This window comes from Antennarius striatus, chromosome 7 (assembly GCF_040054535.1).
Source record: "Antennarius striatus isolate MH-2024 chromosome 7, ASM4005453v1, whole genome shotgun sequence".
Taxonomy (NCBI): Eukaryota; Metazoa; Chordata; class Actinopteri; order Lophiiformes; family Antennariidae; genus Antennarius; species Antennarius striatus.
In genome coordinates, this window is record NC_090782.1 from 20883001 (window position 1) to 20905243 (window position 22243).

The window sequence follows — 22243 nt, forward strand, 5'->3', positions numbered from 1 at the left end:
TGTTCACGTGTTCGGGCTACATCATAATTAATTTGGTGATGACGGCTACAGGGCCAGCTGCTGTGCATAACGCCGTTTGGTAATCTCGCTTTTGGAGATGGAAACGGTAGCCAAAGCTTTCAGTATTTTACTATATTAAATGTCATCTATTTAAGATTACTCTACACACACAGCATTGCTGAGACAAGAGAGAAAGTGAGTCAGAGGAGAGGAAGACGTTAATCCACTGGTCCTCAGCTGTTGGTTTTCTGCACAATCTGATTTTCAGTATTTTCCCCCGGGGAGCTGCATTTTTCTTGTCTTTATTAAGCCAATTTTAGAGCTATTATTAAGGCAAATGTCACAAAATTGTGACTTAATCTCAGCCTGCATTCCACTGCAGGATCTCATAAAACATTTTTGGCAACATAACATACTCAATAATTTTTGACAGAGACTTTTACAGAACAATTTGAGGACTGGTATTACTTCTGTCTCAGTTCATTTTGGGTCCCCAGCCATACTTGAAACGGCGCTGCACCAGGTTGTCTTCAGTGAGTTTGAACATATGCGTCACATATATCTCACACACATACACACACGCACACACACACACACACGCTAAACAGTGCGCTGGCTTGTCATCTGTTTTTCTTGAGAAGCTGAAAGCTTTCAAGGATTGTAATTATTTCGCAAGCAGTTTGCATGAAACCGAAGAAATTTCATTCAATTTTCTTAATCATTTTCAGCCTTAGAGTGAGTTTGTGGATTTTAAAAAGGCATATTGGAACTGAATGTTTTTGAAGTGTTGAGATTTGACTGAAGACTCAGGGTGGAAATACATCAATACCTTATTATTAGTCTTCCAATGGTACATGATAGTTCTGGTTCTGATAGATAGGAGGCAATCATTTATAGACAAAGACTGTTTGAGGAAAGATTTTAAAAAGGATGAAACAGTTCCTCTCAAAAATACTCTGGGGTCAACAGATGAAGGCAAGCATGGCCTTATCAATTGTGGTGATGTATCGGCGCCTTTGTTACATCAGGCCCCGGGGTCTCCATTGAAGATGCACACACAGATGTTGCCTCCACACATATGGCTCGTGTCACATCATCAGTGGACTCTCGCTCATGGAAACACACATGGGAGTTCACCAACGCTGAACTACACCCCTCACTCAATTTCTCCATCTGTCCATCTCCTCGTTCTTTTATCTCTTCCCTTTTCTTTCTCAGAGACACAACCGGAGTAGACATAGTAATGTCTACCAGGTGTGTGTGAGTCAGCGGGACGCCTGCTAACAAACAGATGATGCAGAACAAAGGAGCGGAGCTATCAAGTCACTATTACTCTTCCTCTCAACATCCTCTCTTCCTCATTCTTCATAACCTGCTCTTAAGGGGTTTGAATTACTTCTAACAGCGTTCGGAATAGCCGTCCGGGTCGACGCTGTGGCGCAGGAGGTGGAGAAGGTCAACGCACGGTGGGCAGGCGATCCAATCGTTCACCCATCCTGTCCATTTGTCAAAGCATCATTGAGCGAGACGCGTGGCTGACTGAGATCTGTCCGCCAAAGTTTAGCTGATTTTACATCACGCTGTAAGAACTACGAGCTCGCTGAACACATGCCACTCCTCCTTTGAATCAATCTGCCTTCAACTGAGTTTTTCTTCATGTTTAGTGAGTAAAGATCCTTGTGTCTTTGGAGCATAATCTGATCCTTAAACCAGCATGCTGTTGTCTCCAAAAATAAGATTAGGTATTCTGTAAAGTGTATTTATCTCATTCTTCTGAGCTCATCCAGTTTTGGATGGATGGATCCTTTATTTTTAGCAGAGATTCTATGGCTTGAGTCTAAAATGCTCTGCTTTTCTTTCACTCGGCTGCATACCAAGTATCGGTTCGAAATTAAATCATCACCCACAGTGTTTTAATTAACAGGAAATAATGGGAACAGGCATTTGCTGGAACGAGCATCGACAATTAAAACAGTATTTTAGTCATTATCACTCCATTTGGACAACCCTGTTGATTTTTTCTTTCTTCTTCTCTTTTCCCCACATCTATTTCCATTCCCGCCAATGTCTGGTTTGGATGTCTTGCATTCACTTTGTCATAAATCAGAAATGCCAGCTCATGCTCACCGCACAATAGAAGGAACGTGCAAGGTTTTCAAATCTACCCCTAACTTAGTCCGATTGTTTTGTTGTTGTTGTTTTTTTGTCTTCTAGAACAAGAATACAGCTAGTAACCAATCTTATAACTATAAACCTTCTGTGAATGAGGTCATTTTTATTTTTACTTTGGATTGAAATGCACAAAAATTGAATTAATGATAAAAGCTCTACCAGGATTTTGTGTGAGGCCTGTGTGGGCACATGTGGTTTGACAGGTGAGGAAGTTAACCTCTAAACACTCCTGAAGCATTTATCTTTCTGACTGTACTCCTCAACTCTGTTTTCTCTCTTCCCTTTCCTCTCCTTTCCTTTCCTCATCCTCTTCTCTTCCTCTCCTCATCCACAAGATGACAATCGGAAAAAGTCCGACATACACTTAGCATACAGGTACAGTTGTTTCTAGTGCAGTATAGAAAATGTCCTAACATGAGTATAATATGTTGAAATGTAAGTATTCTCATAGAAAATTAAGTATTTGTGTTCCTACTATGTAATATATTCCAATATGTTGTCATTGTTTCCCAGGAAAAAGCATGAAGACAATGTAAAACATTACTTTGAAGTTAATTTTTAGGTTCTCAAATGAAATCACTTTATTCTTCTTTATTAGACGATAAATAAGAAACTCCTTTAAAGAAGAAAATACTATGCATATTGGAGAAAGTACAGACATGATCGTTAGTCTGTCAAACAGCCATTTATTCAGGGCCAGACACTGGTGGTGGTGGTGGTGGTGGTGGTGGTGGTGGTGGTTGATGACTCTGCTGAGACCAATGATCTTTCAGTGGCTGATTGAATGATGTAAAAAATCTGTGACTCTGCAAAGACTGGGTGATGATTGAGAGGTAGAGGACGAGCACAACAGCAGCAGTAATTATAGTAATAAAGGGAGAGTTATATAAAGGAAAAGATGTATGGGACTTAAGATTTCTGTAAGTGAGTCTTCCTGAGTCCTTCTTGAACTTTGACTAGAACATCATTACTCATTAACAGAGTGGGACGTACACAGTTACACGTATGAAGTGTGGAATAAAAAGTACATACTTAGACAATTAGCATAACCAGTTGCACCGCTGGATTGGTGTATAAAGTGAGAGCACATCTGGTCTGTTACTATCTTTTTTTGTGTGTCTGTCTCTGCACCTCTTCTCTGGACCTGGTTCACTATTTGTCTTTCATCTCCTTTCTCTTTTCAACTGACACTCACTTCTTTTACCCCCCCCCTTCTCCACCCCCAACCCCGAACTTACTCTGAAACCACATCTCTCCTCCCCTCCCCTCTCCCATTTCCTCTCCTCCCTCTTGCTGAGTGTGGCTGTCATCCCTCTATCGTGGCAGGTGAGGCCATAAAACAGCAGGGGAGGCCAGTGGAGGGCTGAGAAACAGGGTTTATACAGTATGCGTGTGTGTGTGTGTGTATGTGTGTGTGTGTGTATGTGTGTGTGTTAGTGTGATTAATTATTACACAGATATCGGAGGAGCTCCCTTTCAGACTGTGCCCGTATACAGACATGGTGATTAATCTGGGCTCTCTTCTTTCTGTATTGGTGTGTTAAACAGTAACATCTATGACCTCTGCTGCATCCACCGCTCTCCCGTTCACACATAACTCATCATGTCGCCTTCAAGGCCAAAAATGTCCGCACATCTCTCAGCTCCTCTTACACAAACACAGTGGATGTACTTTTCAGTGATTTACAACATCTAAGTGATATTTGAGAGTGTAAGGTGTGTGTACCACACATGCCACAAGTGTTTTCAGCTTAAATCCATTTGCTTTGGCCCCACCCCCCCACCCCCGCCCGTTTCTCTTGACGATGTAAAACAAGCGTCAACGGGAATGGTATATCAAAATGAATATATAAATCACGCTAATAAAAAGTGGTTTCAAAGTAAAATAAGAACCGCACCACTTTCTTTAGAATAGCAGCAATCTGTTGCCAGGGAAATGCAAAACACTAAAAACTGTGAAATATTCTGAAATGAAATGCATTCGTTTGATGTGTTTGTAGAAGATATGAAAGTTACAGCCCAGGCAGACACTCCCCGTTCCAAGTTGAATCATTTTTGTCAAATAAAAATGTCAAAATAGTGAAAGGAAACACCCTTCCATGTGGTTGGTGTGTTAGTCACGTTTTATGAAAAGATACAGAACAGTTTTTGAGTTATGTTCCACAAAGAAAATGTGCATTACGTGTGGACAGACACATTACGTGCCAGGAAAAACATAATCAATACAGACTTTGAGGCATTTGTTAAAACTAATGAAATCCTATTACCTGTTAAAGTTTGGTGTACCAAATGAGTTCAGGCGAGTAAGATTGTGTATTTAACTACCATACGCAAACTTAATGCAAATGATCAAATGTTTAAACCATTAATCTGTTGTAAATCACTCTTTTGTTGTATATTAATGATCCAAAACCATCAATGTCCAATAAAGATGGAGTAAAATGTTGAGAAATGTAAATGTGAATGTAATGTAAATGTTAAAAAAAGAAGTGTAAGAGATTAAGTATTGATTGAGATTTAACATTCCCGTTGCAGTGGTGTGTTTTGTATGTAGTACAAGAATATTAAAAATACTGTTGGTGCTTATTATGAGATTTTGCAGTAAGGGTTGCATAAGTGGGATGAATGGACGCTTTTAATTATTTAGTATGGTGTGATGCTTTAATCTTTGTTATGACCCACCTCTGGATTAGGCTAACGTTGGTGATGAGTGCAGGGGGGAAATGGAAGTTTCAGTGTTGGAGTAGAGCAAAAGAAGAAGAAGAAGATGAGAAAAAGAAGAAGGAACAAGAACTAGAAAATACGTTGAGTTGAGTATAACAAGGAGGCAGAGGAAAACAGCATGGAGATGAGAAATCATGGAGAAAAAGAGGAGCGATTATGTGAAGACAGAAAACAAAAAGGAACAGGGGATTATGAAAAGGGAGGGGAGGGGAAGACAGGAATGGAGGAGAGCTGAGAATGAGTAGAGGAATGAAAAATTTACCATGGCTGTAACTGATCAAAGTGGCAACGACGGAGGAGGGGGGGAGTGCTGAGAGGGCTGGGTTTGGATACAAGATGGAGTGTGTGTGTGTGTGTGTGTGTGTGTGTGTGTGTGTGTGTGTGTGTGTGTGTGTGTGTGTGTGTGTGTGTGTGTATCTGTATAAGTGCGTGTGAGGTGTTTTTGTGGAGAGTTTGACAACCTGAGCAGCACGTGGTCGGGTGAAGAGACCCTCGAGAGCTGAAGAAACACATCACACAAGATCTGGTTACAATAATACTGTTTGTGTATATGTGTGTGTGTGTGTGTGTGTGTGTGTTGTATTATCTTCCTGCTCATTCCCAGACTGCTGGTGGAATGCATAATTAGCATTCAAGGGAGAAAAGTGGGGGGGGGGGGATAACTTCAATGATGTGTCTCTCAAATTGTTTCTTCTGTCCACATGATATTTAAAGTCGTCTGTTAAAGGTTTGCGATGTGAGACAAATGGTTCTGGTTATCTGAGCCGTCTTAATAACCCTTGGATTCAAATATTCAGCCAATAGAATGGTTGCGTACTCTATATCACATCTGTTTCCACAATGAACATTCAATCAAAACTTCTGCTGTGATTCTCCTTCCACTGTTTTCTGCATTGATAATTTTCTCAATTGTTCTTGAAAATGTCGAATAACTTTGTTTAAAGCGGCGCAGACAATATTTTGTTCCAAATTTACATTTACGTTGCTATCATAAAGGAAAGTAAACCTCTGGAAATTAGATGTTTGTTTAAGGAGTTTAACAATTGATTCAGAGAGATTACTGTGATTGTTTCTTGCAGATTTACTAATCAATAATTGAATAATTATTCCACTGCTGGAGCTGTGCCACAAAATATAAACATGCAGCATCTCATTTGATCCCTCGAGATGCACCTGAAGACAGGACGGGAAGCTTTACTCATACGTTTGTCTTAAATATATCGGAATGCACAAAAGATGGTGGAATAAAGTCAACAAATAGCCTTAGAAAACAAATGTGGGCTTTTCAAACATGCATGGAATGCTCTATTTTGGTTGTTTCCTCCAGAGAATAAATAAATGCAATCCTTTTATTGCCACATTTAAATCCTACAATGCAGCATTTAATACTATTTTAGGGTGGAGTGTCACTTTAAGCTGACTCACACTGTTTTTTCTATGACTTAAATTAGAAGAACCAACTGTACAACACTAAATAGCTATCATGCATCTTTATGAGACTTCTTTTTTTTTTTTTGTCCTACAGGAGAACAAATCTACACATGCAGCTTTACTCACTTTGATATTTTTGGTGCTCTGAATTCCAATGACAAGATAAAATGTGTAATTTGCACATGAAAAGAATGTTTGAATAGTTTTAAATGCATTCTGTACATGCAACTAGAGACCACAAAGTCCACATCTGGTCATTTGACATATTCCTGGGCAGAACCAGCAGACATTTAAACTATTTATCCAACAGTAGCCATTTATTTGAGCACATATATGTTTATTTTCATCATTTTCGTTGATTTTGTTTCTTCCTTCGGAATCAGAGATTGAATAAATCGGAGAAATGATGGAAGCCAGGCACACTGGGAGCTGAGGGAGACAGATGGGGGGAGGGGAGGGGCTTGGGGTGAAACCGCAGTTTTTATATGTTTTCTGGTTTTAATTTGGTACAAGTTATAATTCATCAGTTCACCGCGGTGGCAAACCAGATGAGTGTGTTCATGTGTGCGTTGGGAGTGAGAGTTTCTATTCCCACTTTCTTAAACACTGAGAGTCCTCTCTCTGCAGATGTGTAATACATTTTATACTTTGTCATTTGTGCTTATTTGTACACTTTTTCTATATTTCAAGCCATGTTAGGTAATTAGACATTCTGAGAAAACACTCCCTTTTTTATTATGATTTTATTTTTTTCTAGATTGTTACCTCTGTCATAAATGTGGAACAGCTTTAGTTTATCTTAGCACAGAGACAGGAAGTAGGGGGCAAAGCCTCGGCTTGTACTACCCCCCCATGTCAATGGAAAGTTGGGTGAAGCTTCTTGGTCCACAAAACATTTCTTAATGTATTACTTGGATTATTTTACATTTTTTGTTGGTTGTACATGTCAAATCAATTCCCAATCTTCTTTAGTTGCAGCGGTTTTGTTTTTACTACAGAGGATTGTGACCGAATTTTTAAAAACAACAACATTTTTTTTACCTTACCAATGCATTTAACATATATGATTAAACACATGTGGAAAACCCCCTGGCTTTATCGCTCCTGAAGCCTCACACTCTGTTTATTTCCATTTTGTTGTTTGTAGTGTCTCCAGCCGTGTAAAGATCTGTGGGAAACCAGGAGGGTGCTTTCGCCAAAGTCCTGTGAGGTAAGGCAGAAAGACTCTGTGTGTGTGTGTGTGTGTGTGTGTGTGTGTGTGTGTGTGTGTGCGCACGTGTGTGTGTGTGTCACAACACCATTGGTGGCAGTGTCACTCTTGCTGCACCAGAAGCTGTAGATGACACAAATGAGCATTTCTGTCTGTTTATGGAAGGTTAGGTGTGTTATGAATAACACGTCTGTGAGCTTTTGAATTCCCAGGCCTACATTAGAGAGTGTGTATCAGTCATGTGTGTGTGTGTATTGTGTGCGTAGCCCTAAATGATTATTTGTTATTCCTGTTACTGTGGTCTTAAGATTAGTTTTTCATCACAATAGCTGAAGCATGTTACAGGCTGAATGGCTGACTGGCTGGCTGCTTATGAACACAGGGTAATTCAGGTCCATTAGTCACTGCTTGTATTTACATTTTACCGATCCGCAGCCATGTGCAAAAACATACACACACACACACACACACATGCACACACACACTTTCAGCTCAGCTCTTAAAGGTTGCCTTCAAAGTCAGGAGTTTACCAAAGGAAGCACCTCCACCGCGGCCGTGTGTTTTTTCTGTCCTCAAACGTGTGTTTATACGTTACGTATTATTTCCGTTTTGTGTCAGCTCTAGCATAAACATTTCCTTCGCTGTTCTTTCACTCAGAAGCAGACGGAGTGTGTGACCAGCAGGGAGTTTCTGACCTCCCTGAGGTCAGCCCGTCAGGGCGACTGCCCTCCCCCTCAGCGAGCCACCGGCTTCGCCGCGGCCTGTGTGGAGAGCTGCTCGTCAGATCACGACTGTCCCTCCTCCAGGAAATGCTGCCCTAACGGCTGTGGACACACCTGTCAAGCCGCAGCCAATCTCTACAAAGGTAAAAGCAGATTTTGGGAACTCACTGGGACTTGTTTGAATATCTCCTGACTTCTACTGTAAGAGGTTTGTACATTAATGGAAATGTTTAGAATGGAAATTTTAAAGTGGACACTGTTCTGATAAGAAGTAAAGTAATGGTTCTGAACACTCTTGTAGTTCTTTGGGAGGGATGCTCGTCAAATATTTTGTTCCCATGGTGTTCAGATGTACTTATTGTAAATTGCTTCAGATTAAAACGTCTTCCAAATAAGTGAAATATAATTTAACGTATTAGAGGTCCTTATATGTTGCCCGCTTGACTGCATCAGAGGTCTCACATGGCGTAGTTGTGGTTTAAAGCTCCGGCTCAAGTTTGTGTGGTGCACAAACTGCCTCAGACGTCTGTCTGCTGAAGATGAGGGTAATAATGTAACACAAACGAAATACAGTTAAATGTGTTGAAAGTGTAGAGGCAAAAGAAAAATATTTTAGTATCACATTATAATGCGTAACTTCTCACTTTATGAATACGAAGGCTTTCGACTTACTTTTTTAGCACAGGAAGTTTCACGTCATAACCTGATCAGTTTTAGATCTTTCAATGCAAAAGTATTTAAAAGTCCATTTTAATCTACTAAGACATGAAACCTGTCTGCAGGAGGACGCATTAATAGAAATGGGTAACTTGAATTTGACTCATTTTCAGAATAAATGTAAATGTTTAGAAGTTTATCTGAGACGTGGCTGCTGCTGTGTTGTTATTTACAGATGTAACTGATTAACAGGATTATCCTGAGCTTTAGTTTTGTACATTTTGTAAAAAAAAAAGTGATTATTATAGGTTGGGATACTATTTAAAACAAAACTTAGTTTTAAGAAAAGCAAAAGGAACTTTTTTTTCCCTGAAAATGGGAACCGCAGAAAGTATCATGATTGAGTAAGAAAAGGGGCATCAGTCACAACGAGGGATGGAGCAACTCAACCACTTTGAGAAAGATATGATGGTAAGATGGATATTACTGCATGAGTTTGTGGGAACACTTTAAAAAGATGATGCTGGTGAGCATTCTGCCTTGTTGTTTATGTTTGACAAAGCATCACATCATACAGTATGACCATCACCCAATCAACGATTGATATCTCTCAAAAACATTTGAAATAAAGTCTGTTTTGCTGTTGAAACAATCTCCTTTTCTGGCGCCCAGGCGTTCCTCTGAAGCCTCGCAGAGAGATGAGCTTCGTGGAGGATTCAGAAGGTCGTGTGACGGTGGCGTGGGTGTCAAAGTTCAACGTCAGCGTGGAACCGATCGTTTACATGGTCCAGTCCCGCTGGAATGTCGGGATTCATCCTAGCGAAGACGACGCTTCGCCGTGGACTACTGTTGCCATGGTAACTCCACTAACCAACAGTTGCTCACCTTTCAACTCAAGCGTTTCTTAACAATTTCTACATATTCTGCTATTTATATTACTTTTTTGTGTTGCTGGGGGATATTAGCAGCTTTTCACATCCTGTGAGTCGCTGAAGCTACAAAACTGGTTCCCTGCTCCTTTAACAGTGTACCAACGCCAAGTTTTTAAACATATCTTTACATCATAATTCTCAATTTGCCTCGAATGATGAAACTTCTCAGCTATGGAGATGGATGTTAGAGTCTGTTTCCACCTCATCCGTCTGCTGCCTTGCTGTCTAAACCTCTCCACCCCATTTAGTCTCCCACTCTGCCAGGGTAAACCGTTTTCCTGTGTGCGAGTGTGTGCGTATGCTTGAGTGTGTGTGTGTACTGTACATCAATGCGTGTGTGCCTGTGTGAGGTTAGGTAAATAAGCAGAGCTTAAAAAGGAACCACAGGCAGCCACAGTCGTTCCACCGGCGGACTCGGAATGACTGAATGCTCATTATAGACTTAAATAGATAGCAGCTCGTGTCTGAATATGTGTGTGACTGTGGATGAGCAGATTGTCAGCGGTGATTACATTCGCACCGTCAGGGAGACAAAGTATATGAATCTTTTGTCAGTTTAACGTTAATTTGTTTAATTTCTCTTTATATAAGAGGTCATTACACTTACTGCATATCTGTAATAATAAACAGGACTTCATATCATGTTTTTTTTGTCCAAAGTGGGCCTGCAATGATATGGAATTTTCATTCATGACAACATTTTTTTTTTTAATGCTGAAAACTTAATATCGTGTCAAAGAAATAGTTTTGCATGTTGAGAAATGTCCATATTTGCTTTGTAGGAGGAAGTGAAATGAGATATTTCAAACCTGTATAATAAATGTGAAGCTATCACTTGCAGCCACTTAGCTTACCTTAGCTTAGCTTAGCAGAGAGACTGCAAAGAGAAGGACAAACCCAGTAAAACATCGTCCAACACATTTAAACCTCTAACTTGCATCTAGAATGTTCAATCTGTACTTGTGGAAGTCTGACACGTTTCTGGACCGAACAAATCACATTTCATTTTGTCTTTCACCTGTTAGATGAGGTTATGTGTTGAGATAATCTAAATATTCCTGAACTAAAAGCCTTTCACATATACGCCGAGAGATTTGATGCAGTCATTAATAATCTGCTCTAAAATTAGACCCTGTCTGAAGATGTGGTTCTGTCGGATTTGAGGCCTCAGCGCTGGTACCAGTTCAGGGTGGCGGCCATCAACAGTCACGGCAGCAGAGGCTTCACAACCCCCAGCAAACACTACATCTCCAGCAGAGGTAATGCAAACACTGTCTAAACACACACTCTCACTGTCTTTTAAAAGCGGCTCGCAGAGCAGACCTACAGAGAGTGATGGTGTCTGTTGCACATCTCTGTAACCTATCCGTGAATTTTGATATTCTGACTCGAGAGGTTGAGCAAAGCACAGACTATTGTGTCCAGTCTGCGTCATTTTACAAGAGATATTATTCCTCTGTGAGGAAAAATCACGAACGTTTCTTTTCCTGTCCTTCCCTGTTCTTTCTCTCCCTTTCACTTGGAGATGATGGATAAGGTACACGCAGCAGGAAAACTATCAGGCAGTCCATAAAACACAGTCAGGAAACGCACAGCTGCACATGCACCTATTCAGCATGTTGTACAGAAACACACGTAGACTGTACTCACAGTCATTCAGCTGGTTTAGTGCCAGACTGAAATCCATAGAGTGGGTTAGTGAGACCGGGTAAAAGGCACACATACACACACATGAGAGCTCTCGTGCACGCGTGCACGCACGCACGCACACACACACACACACACACACACACACACACACACACACACACACACACAGTAGGAGGTCCTCGCTCTAATGGTTAGCAGATTTCGATCATATTGGTGTTGTGCCAAGATTGACTAGTGATATAAATCCCCTGACAGGAGTAGCTGGTGCATGTTTGTATGTGAACAATGGCTGCAGGTTGGACAGATCTGTGGAAAAAGGTTCTTCATCAGTCGAGCACTTATGGCAAGGTATTATGGAGAGGTGTCTGATATAGCAGAATATGCCCCATTAATCCAGTAGAGCTTGTACAGACTAAAAACCCTGTTAAAAACATTGAGAAATTTGGGTAAGCGCTCTTGCTTTAGACTGGAAGTCGCTCTCATGTCTGTCTTTTTTATATATAAACCTGGAATTATGCTCTGTGTCATGTTTAAAAAAGCCACAATGTAAAGAAAATACGGGCAGAGATCAGGAAACAGTGATTATTTTCAGAATTCCCAGCGACAGCGAAAACAAACCACAACATCCTGAAAGAAATGGATTTATTAACGACCAACTCTGGAAGAGGAGTTTATTTTCCTCTGCTCTAATAGAGGATCGCGTTACTATTCTGACATGCATACACAAACCCTTACAGATAAATTAGGTAAAACATAGGGTTAAATGCTCTACGTGATGCTCGGGACCACATCACAGATTTGGGAGGCGTTTATGTTGGTGATCACATTATCCCACAAAACCATATCTATTTAGGCTCTTACATGTATCGCAAGCATAATTCCCCCCTTTAGGCCACAGCTAGAAGAAGGTGTGGGATTGTTAAGGTGACTTTTTGGCTGGAAATAATAACTTCATGAATTTTCCTGCCCTGGTTATAACCTGCTTCCTCACAAAATACATTTACTTACATTTTTATGCATTATTATGCACACACTTTTTTTTCGAACCCTCTCATCTAACTCTTAGCTTTATATATGTGGCTGTGTGTCGCTGTGTGCACCGTTTGTAAGCGTTTGTATTTGGAGGGCAGGGTCAAAGGTTAAAGACACACTCCAACATTGAAAATACCATCTGATCGGAGTCAGGGTCTTGTGTTTCTAGTTCAATGGTCTGATTAGTCAGGGGCTGGAGGTCAGGGGTGTGCAAATCAGGAAGCTGGCACATGGTTGATGTTCCTCTATGGTGACCCGCTGCTAACCAGAGACAGAGTTTGGATTTGAAAATCCCTCTTCCTTCTTTATTCAGATGTTGCACAGGACCTTCCAGCAGTAATTACAAGGGAACGCCTTGATCTGAAAACTCATCCTGGTGTCTTCATCTAATGAAACGATGGACTGAAATCAGATTGGAGGAGATACACGCAGAGAGGAAAAGGAGAAGAATGTGTGCTTTGGTTCTCGTATGAAAATTACTGCTGGCACTGAGAGACACACTTCTTATTCCAGAGGAAAACCACACATGGACACACAAACAGGCCAGGTCTTGCGTATGCTTCCCTAACTTTGATCTCTGCATCTGGTTCAGCAAAGCACAGCCTGGGGCCTGTGGGAGGCCTGAATGGGGGATGTAGTTCTAATCAGATGCATTTTGTAGTTTTAATCAAATACAGGACTTGGGGTTGAGGTTGTAATGAGATACAGAGTCAGTGTTGAAAGTGCAGGGACCTCAAGATTTCATTCTGGAGGTAGACGGTGACTTAGCGGTGGTCGCCTTTAGTCCCCTTGATGGCTGCTACTGAAATTGGACGAGTTAGGCTTCTCCAGTATCGCTCACCTTTGATTCCGCAAATGCAATTCACTTAGTAGAGTTAAATAAGGGCAAAAGGAAATTATCCTTTCCCCCCCAGAGTGTGTTCTATATTTCCCCTCAGCAGCACCTTGAAATTAAGTTATGATAGAACTCAAGTTGGTGAATGGCCTCTGCTTTCTGGGAATCACATTATTAACCCCAGTTAATCTCCATTAAAGTGTACTGTAGTTTTAATTGCTCCTTTCCCCTGAGACAATAGATAGCCAGTAACTGAAGGTTTCCTTTACCCTGAGTTTGGCTTTTCAGGCTGCATACAGGCCGACATATTTTAATGGAAAATGTTTTAGTCTTAAAGGAAGACAAAGAGGCGCACCTCAACATCTATTATTTTGATGAGAATGACATTTCCTTTTTTTGAAAGTGTCTTTTTACTGTCTTTCTCTCTGCAGACCCCTCACCTCCAGAGCCTCCAATTAATATCAGAGTGACCAACCAGACCGTAGACTTGATCGACTCACAACCAAGGACCCAATTCTTAGAAAGGTATGAAACAGATGAGAGATTAAATAGAGGAATTCCTTTGCAGGTTTTGCAACTTTTCACGTTTGCAGGCTGCTGAAAGCCATTCCTAAAATCTGTCTGATGCGACTGCTAGTTCATTTTTGTTCAGCGGTATCTGGTAGCATGTTTTCTATTTGTTGTCTCTAATACCAAACAGAGGCAAGTTCAGAGCAGCAGGATCAGCAGCTACTTTCCAACAATACACTTCATAACTGAACTGAGGACTTAAATTGATGATAAAATGTCTGAGGCTGTATGTAGAATGAATAAGAGATAAGAAACCCAACCCTGACAGAATTTAACACAGAAGCATTGCATCGATTTGACTTCCACCCAGTGCCCTTTGTTCAAAAAATATTTACTTCTCAACTTCACATGAAAGGAAGTTCTTTTCTTTCTACTTTTATTACCATAAATTTGTTTACATCCACGTTACGTTGTTTGACTTTGGTGCTGTCTCTCCGCAGGACGAAGGGAAGTGGGGTCACGGTGGCGGTCTTTTTAACTTGGGAGCCCCCCAGAGAGGGAGACCTGCCAGTCCACAATTACAGAGTCACCTGGATGTCTCGACATGCACACGCATCGCACAAACACACACATGCACTACACGCACTCACGCACAAAGTGCACAGCAATAAGCACACACGCCCTGCTCACTCTCGCACAGCTGAGCACGGGAAAAAGCAGAGCAGCAGCAGAGTGACTCAGGGGGTAAGGAAAAGCTTTTGATAATATCAGTGACCCTAAATGTCTGCTCGTATGTGTATCTTTGAACCTGCACAGCACCGCCTCTAAGCCTAACTAATTAGAGAACTGTATTTTTATATGGGAATCTGTTTAAAATATGTCAAGTTTTGTATTTATGGGGTGTTATGTGCAGGACTGTTGCCTTTCTTGGCCAGAAATCTTGTCAGTTTTGCAGAGTCTTTGCTGATTTCTTGGCAAACTCGTTTTAGGCGTTCATGGCCCAAAGAAAGCTGATAAGCTAAACGTATTAAGCAAAATGTTGATTCCTATTCCTCCAACTTATAAAATCTATTTTTAACTACAAAATTCAGCCTCTTAAAAGTGAATGAAAAAAAAAAAAAAAAAAAAACCCTCCGCATTTCACACAATCACCTCCGATTCTTGGTTTAAATTAAAATGAGATTGGAATTAAATGTAGAAATTTAAATTTTAATTAGGTTTTAGTAGATCTGCAAACCAATGCAATATAAACCAAACAAAAACACACACACACACACACACACACACACACACACACACGAGAAATGTGCATACATTTCTCATGACATCCTGGTTGTCATTACCACAATGATTTTACAGCCTCTGCAACGTTCAAACAAAACTGTAAACAACTTTTGATTTCAAGTGTTGGTGTTTGACTGGAATAACTCATCTTGTGTTGTGTGTTGTGTATGTCTGACGTAAAAGCGGAGAGAAAACGACACACACACACACACAATGTAGAATAGAAAGGGATGATGTGTTAGACGGAACAGTCTTTCCTATTCGTTCTTTTTATCCAACACTAAATGATTACCTGCAGATGACAAAAAATGGAAGTGATGTGAAACATATGGATGATAAAAAAAACAAGCTGCTGGAAGCAGTGCTCCTGCCTTTCTGCATGATCTTTCAACATAGATGCTTAAACCTGAAGTTTACATGAAACAAACCTGACGAAACCTTTTAAAGATAATTCATTTTCAACATATTCACCCTGAAAATGCCTTCCAATTATCTCTGCACTCCTTTTGCGTGTATGTTCCTCAGACGGACGTACCATTATTTTCAGGAGACATAACTTTGTTAGAGCTCTTTGACAACATGCAGTCTTTATGGCGGCGAAATGACATGAGGACCTATACATGCAGATGGACTGAAAGTAGAGGAGAGCAGCTTTGTACATTTTGGATAGCGTGTATAGTTCAAGTCGAAGCATCTGGGAAGGTAAAGACGACTGCTGGACCAGTAAACTTGTGATATCAGTTATCATAGAAGTAAAGTATATGATAAATTACAGAGATAGAGTTGTGATTGATGGCTGAGGCTCTCAGAAGCCATACAAATGTGTTCAAATGCATCACACTTGGAGAATGACGGAAAAGAGAAAAAGAGAAGAGAAGCGTTGCCAAGAGGAACTTCATATTTAATGCTTCAAAACAAGCGAGAAGTGTTGATTTTACTTTTATCATTACAGGTGTTACAGCGATGTTATGCATTCACAATGCAACTAAGTCCAGTCAGCAACTCCAAACTACATTTAATCCCCGTAAACAACACTGATATTACACCTCTGACGCAACAGTTCTGAGGGACGGAACGTTTTTCTTTGAAATAGGACGCTGTGCTCTTTGCGCAAGGTCTTGTTAAACTCTCAACGATCACTTCAAGAGTAGATACAAAAAAATTAGAAACATAAACAACAAGGCTTTAGTGAAAGTGTATTCACATGGACCTAGGGATGCCGATCCAAGACTGAGCCTGGTGGAGCCATTTATCTGCTCTCTGATCCTCAGTTCTGCTTGGTTGGAAGGCCTGGAATTTAAATGAGGCCCCCTAAATAGTGTTTCTTACACGCAGCTGCATCTAGAGACAAACGGAGGCCGCGGCATCTCAACAGGTAGGTAGGAGATGCCAAAACAATGTGTGCAAAATAGTTTTAATAGAAAGCATCGATATCTCAGTGCACTCCATTAGCACACCATAAAACACTCCTTTACTGTGGATAAAACATACATCCTGTCAATCAGGAATTCATGTAGGACTGTAGGGATTTAGCATTAAATTTGGAGCAAAAGGGGAATTTAGAGGAAGTTTTCAAATATGGAAAAACCGCTGCTGAATCGGTGCTTTTAAATATACATCAAATCCTGACATATAAGGTCCACTGACATTATGCACCAAAATAAAAATCCAGGCTTCTCTCACTGTCTGTGTGAGATACACACACACGCACGCACGCACGCACGCACGCACGCACACACACACACAGTTGTACAGGCCATATGTTTTGTCTATCTTGTGCATAATGGAAATACTTCAACCCCATTTTGTCTGCAGGTCACTAAGAAACTGCTTTTAACTTGCTTTTGTCTGTTTTAAGAGTATACATATAGAGAAACACACACACACACACACACACACACACACACACACACACACACACACACACACACACACACAGACCTGCTATCATCCTAGCATCTCTCTGTTGTGACTACCTCAAATCATCGCAGACAGACAGACCCAATTGACTAAGAGCCTCATAATGAGCTGTCAGTCAAGCCGGGGGGGGCTAATGCATTACAGGCCTTGACGGACAAAGCGAAGTGCGCACAACACTCAGGATGACGATGACAGTAAAGATGATGAAGATGGTGGAGGTCGATGCGCTGGCTGCAGTGGCGATCCCGTGTTGACTGGACCGAAGGACTCTTTTAGACTTTGGTTCAGCAGTTATTCGATTTTCGTTCTGTCTCCCAGACAAGTGAAAGTGAATCAGGAGAGACTGAGATGATAATAATCAGTGTTTAAATTAAAAACGGTGAAAGTGAATGGAGCCAAGTGAAGCAGTCCGGACAGGCCGGTCTGCTGCTCAGGTTCATAGCCCTGGTAATTAAAGGTCACACTTTCCTAAGATAATATATGATTAAATCAATGCAGTAACGTTAGTTTGATGGTAAAGTAATGGTAACAACTCACATCAATAACATAGCAACAAGAGGTGCAGTGTGTCCTTTATCCACTGTCATTGTGATTCAATGTTCTGTACAATCATTAAGAACACAGGCTAAAACCTGTCTGTTAATGCCCTCTGTTATGTATCTGTGTATTCAGAACAGATAGTATTTCAGCAAAAACTATTCTCCATCATGGCAGCATCCTCTACCAGAGACCCTGGACAAAGCACAACTTCCTGTCCTTGAAGGTTAAATCTGAGGCAAATTGACTTCTATTTTCAGCTTGCTTTAGATTCAACCTTCAGGGATTGTTGTGACACAACTTCCTCTCCTCAGATGCACAACAGAGGCTTAGTGACATTAACTTGTTTTAACTTTAAATATAAAATGGATTATGATATAAATACCCACAAAACAACACAACAATCACATCCTGATCACACATGAGTTAAATAGACTGATTATAAAATCAAGCAAAAGTATAAATGAGCACAATTCACGAAGTATTAGCTGGTTCAAGGCCTAAAACCTAACTGTATGAAGTCCTTAAAGGTCAGAGGTCACTCTTATCTAGTGTGTCAAAACATGGAAGTCAAAGCATAAACACGTGTGAACAAAGTCACCCTATCTATAGGCCACAAACATCCTGTTTCAAGGACACAGACAACGTCAAAGTAAATCGGTTGTAACAGGTGGACGGGCCGGATGAGTGGGAGGGCTTTGATCTGTTCAAGAAAATACGCTAAAAAAAAAACCTCTTCATGTTCCCATCCTGTCATCTGCTATAGGCACAGTGTGAGCTGTGGCTGCAGGGTCTGCTGCCCGCTACCACCTACTTTCTATCCGTCCAGACGGTGGCCTACTGGGGGCAGAAGAGGCTGAAGAGCCACAGAGCTCAAACTGTCTTTACCACAACAACTCAAATAGGTAAAAAAAAACGTCTTCCTGGGTGCTATGACTCATACAAAAGAATGTTAGGTGTGGACTCTATGTGTTTGCAATATATATATTATTATATTATTGAAATGCATCTCCTGATTTCCAAATAGCAATTATTTTTCAGTCTATGAGTAATAACTGTAATAAAAAAGCTGTAATCTAATATTACAAACCATCATGTTCTTGCTTGCTTGTCTTGAATTAAATGCACAAACAGATATAAAGTGACTGAGACATATACTATATAACCTTTAGGAAGCTGCTAATACTACATGAGTATGTTACAGTTTATAACTGTAGAAATATACATAAAGGTTTGCCCAGTTAAACAAAATTAATGGGACAAGTAACATAAGCTGTAGGTCTTTGTATTTCGCCCCACTCAGGTACGCATTTTTCAACATTTCATGAACTTTTCATGCGTTTACAGGATGTGTACAGTCCAGAGCACCAGAGCCATACATTATTATTATGAGTTCTGAGCAGCTGTATCTGCTGACTTTCAGCATAGTTTGTCTCCCTGCAGCTGCGTGATTTAAACACATATGCCACGGAAAGTTAATGGTCGTCCAGGCAACCGAGGTATTTATAGGTGACCTGTCGGTCGTCCCGCCAGAGGATTACAGCCAGCTGCAGCTTCGTTATCAAACCACATGCCTAGAACATTATATGGAACATATTGTCATATACGATGCATGTATTAATATTTGAGTCTGATTTCTCTTAATGCTAATGAGGTCAGTTAGGTCTTTATTTAATCGTCCCAGCACAATGTAACATATTTATAATTCCCATTTGCTGTAGAGCTGGTTTCACACATCGTCGTTCCTCAACTGTTTTTATGATGCTACCAATTTGAACTGTTCATCAGTACTCTTCAGCGACTGCGTGAAGAAATAATGTTTACTGGTTGACAAAAAAAGTTACATGCTGGTGATGAAACTATTTTTGAGATAATTTAAGACGTAAAGCCTTAACTTTATTGTGAAAATGTGAAAGAAGCAAAACCTGACTTTTCATCCTCTCCTCTCCTCTCCTCTCCTCTCCTCTCCTCTCCTCTCCTCTCCTCTCCTCTCCTCTCCTCTCCTCTCCTCTCCTCTCCTCTCCTCTCCTCTCCTCTCCTCTCCTCTCCTCTCCTCTCCTCTCCTCTCCTCTCCTCTCCTCTCCTCTCCCACAAAGGTGAAGACTTCTCCAACGAGCTCCCCTCTTTCTCGTCTTCATCCTCTCTGCCCTCCTCTCCTTCCCTCTCATCCTCCTCCCCATCTTCTTCCGGCCAGCCCCGTTCCACCTCTCTGTCTCACCCCGAATCCTCCCCGAACCCCGTCACCTCCGGAAAGCTTCGCCTGGAGGTCGCTGCCCCTCATTACCACGAGGACCAGCTGCAGGTCAAGGTGTTCTGGAAGTGGTCCAACCACGGTGAGCCGATCACGAATCTGAACGACTTGAAAATGTCCCCAAGAAGAAGAAAGAAAAAGGAATAAAGAGAAGATCGTAGATAAACATGACATTAAGATTGATTCCTTGTGTGCTTACGTAAGAAATAAAAGACATGTTGCATGTTGTTCGCATGAACAGTATCCAACACAGTCATGGCAACTCTCCCAAAATGCCATATTTAATAAAATAAAGTTATATATGTAATAATGTCTATTATAATTAACACGTTTCTTTACCAGCGAAAACTGCTGGTCAGAGAGTTGAAATCATGAGAAGTTTTAAATAGAAGGGAAGAGACATTTAGCTGATTATCATCAATCTGGAGAACACTGATGCTGCTATACAACATTATTAAAAAATGTTTTCCTCTGAGAAAGCAGCTCTCTCCCTCTCCTCCCCTCTCTTCCCCTGCAGCTGTCCCCCACACGAGGGCTAGCAGCTTCACCACAGCCAACATTTTCTAAATTCTTCTCTTTGCTCTCAAAAATATCAAACACATTTCTAATTAATTTTGCGTGGTTCTCACTAAGAAACTATTTATCCTGTTACAAAGAAATAGCGCGAATGCCAGGCGTTCTGGCTGAGGCTCGCTTTGGCTTTGTCTTTACATATAATTGAATACCGGTGCTTTCACTTTGCGCTGGCTGTTGCATCACAGCTGTCTGCTCACGCTGTATTGTTCCTGGATGTTAGTCCTCATCCAACCAATAGGAGCCAAGTGTTTTCAGTGGCCATATAATTAACTAGTACTTTTCTGTGTATATTTATTGATTGATTTATTGATTAATGTTTTGTTCTACAGGCAGACAGAGACACACCGGTCCATACATTTTGCGGTGGCGTCCACACACCTGCAGCACTAATGTGACAAGTGCAGAGAAAACAACAACTGTGCAGGTATAACTCACCTGGCCTGCTCTATGTGTACCTGTGCCTGTTGGTGAAATAGTGCACTGTGGTTTTATGTCTGTATGAGTCTATGAGTATTGTTGTTGTCTATTCTTTTGTCTATTCTGCATGTCACCACATTTTATTTCATTTAAAATGTTAGTTTGTTGTGCCTTTTTACATTTTGCATTTTCTACCATTCTTTTTTTTTTTTTTTTTAAACTAGATTTTTATGGTGAGTCTTGCTACAGTAGTGTCTGTGGGTAAGGACGGCAACAAACAAGCGTGATGTTAAATGAAAAGCACTGCTGTTTATTGTAACTGATTATTGCAAACACAAAATAACAAAATGGGAAGCACGAAAAACAAAGTTCAGGGCTGCAGGCGTTGAACACAACACAATAGAAATCCGAACCAAAAGGATACGCTAAGTGAAAAACACACAGCTAACCCCCATTGTCTTATTATGACTTAATACGAGGAGAAAACAAAACCTTCTGTGTGTGTGTGTGTGTGTGTGTGTGTGTGTGTGTGTGTGTGTGTGTGTGTGTGTGTGTGTGTGTTTGTGTGTGTGTCTGTGTGTGTGTGATGGTTTGAGTTATCTATAAGAAAATTATTTGCAGAATGGTCCCAGCAAGCTGTGCAAACCATTAAATATGACATCATAAATAACAATAACAACCAGAATCTACCTAAAATACACATTAGAAACATTTTCTCTAAAAATGCTGCAATTTCAAATTCATATCATGACCTGAAAAAGCAATAAAAAAAGCAGCTGTTTTAATAAATTAACTGTTGAACTTAAGTTTATTCTGTGTGCTTGATATTTGCCAACAAAATGTCACCAAGAAAATAACTGTACTCACCATTGTTAGGTCTTTTCCCACTATCGTCCCAGTGGGTGGAGGTCACAGAGTTTGATTTCTTTCATTAAAGTTCAGAGTTGTGTTTTTTTTTTTACTGTTAAATCATTTGTCACAATCTGCCAAGTGCTGCTTCAAAACTCTGCTGTTTATTTTAACATGACGCTAATGAGCTGCTTTTATTATGCAGGTTCCCAAACAAAAAAAGAGGTAATATGTATATTTTAAGGAACCTTATAATACATCAGTTTTAACAAGCAGCTGTCTACATTTTACATGCTAATCTTTCTTTTTGACCCTAACTTGACTTATTCTCTCTCCACAGGGCACCCACTACACCATCACAGGCCTGCTGTTTGCCTGTAAGTACCAAGTTGTTGTGGCAATGAAGGCTGACCTGGGGTCAGAGGCAGTTGCTTGGGTTACGACCCCGACATGTTCCTCCATCAGGGTCAGAGGAGGTAAAGCTTTACCCTGCAACTCTGATGGTAAGAGTAACTAAAGACACATGCACACACA

General features: G+C 40.7%; 1 protein-coding gene across 1 annotated transcript in view; it reads left to right on the forward strand.

The window, feature by feature from the left end:
• Window positions 1–22243, forward strand: part of anos1b (anosmin 1b) — a 37812-nt gene that overhangs the window by 13262 nt on the left and 2307 nt on the right. The window contains exons 3-12 of the mRNA XM_068320438.1: window positions 7475–7537; window positions 8195–8402; window positions 9589–9773; window positions 10978–11107; window positions 13797–13890; window positions 14376–14619; window positions 18383–18521; window positions 19713–19949; window positions 20773–20867; window positions 22050–22212. Of these exons, the coding sequence (XP_068176539.1) occupies window positions 7475–7537; window positions 8195–8402; window positions 9589–9773; window positions 10978–11107; window positions 13797–13890; window positions 14376–14619; window positions 18383–18521; window positions 19713–19949; window positions 20773–20867; window positions 22050–22212 (1558 nt within the window). The remainder of the gene's footprint in view (window positions 1–7474; window positions 7538–8194; window positions 8403–9588; window positions 9774–10977; window positions 11108–13796; window positions 13891–14375; window positions 14620–18382; window positions 18522–19712; window positions 19950–20772; window positions 20868–22049; window positions 22213–22243) is intronic.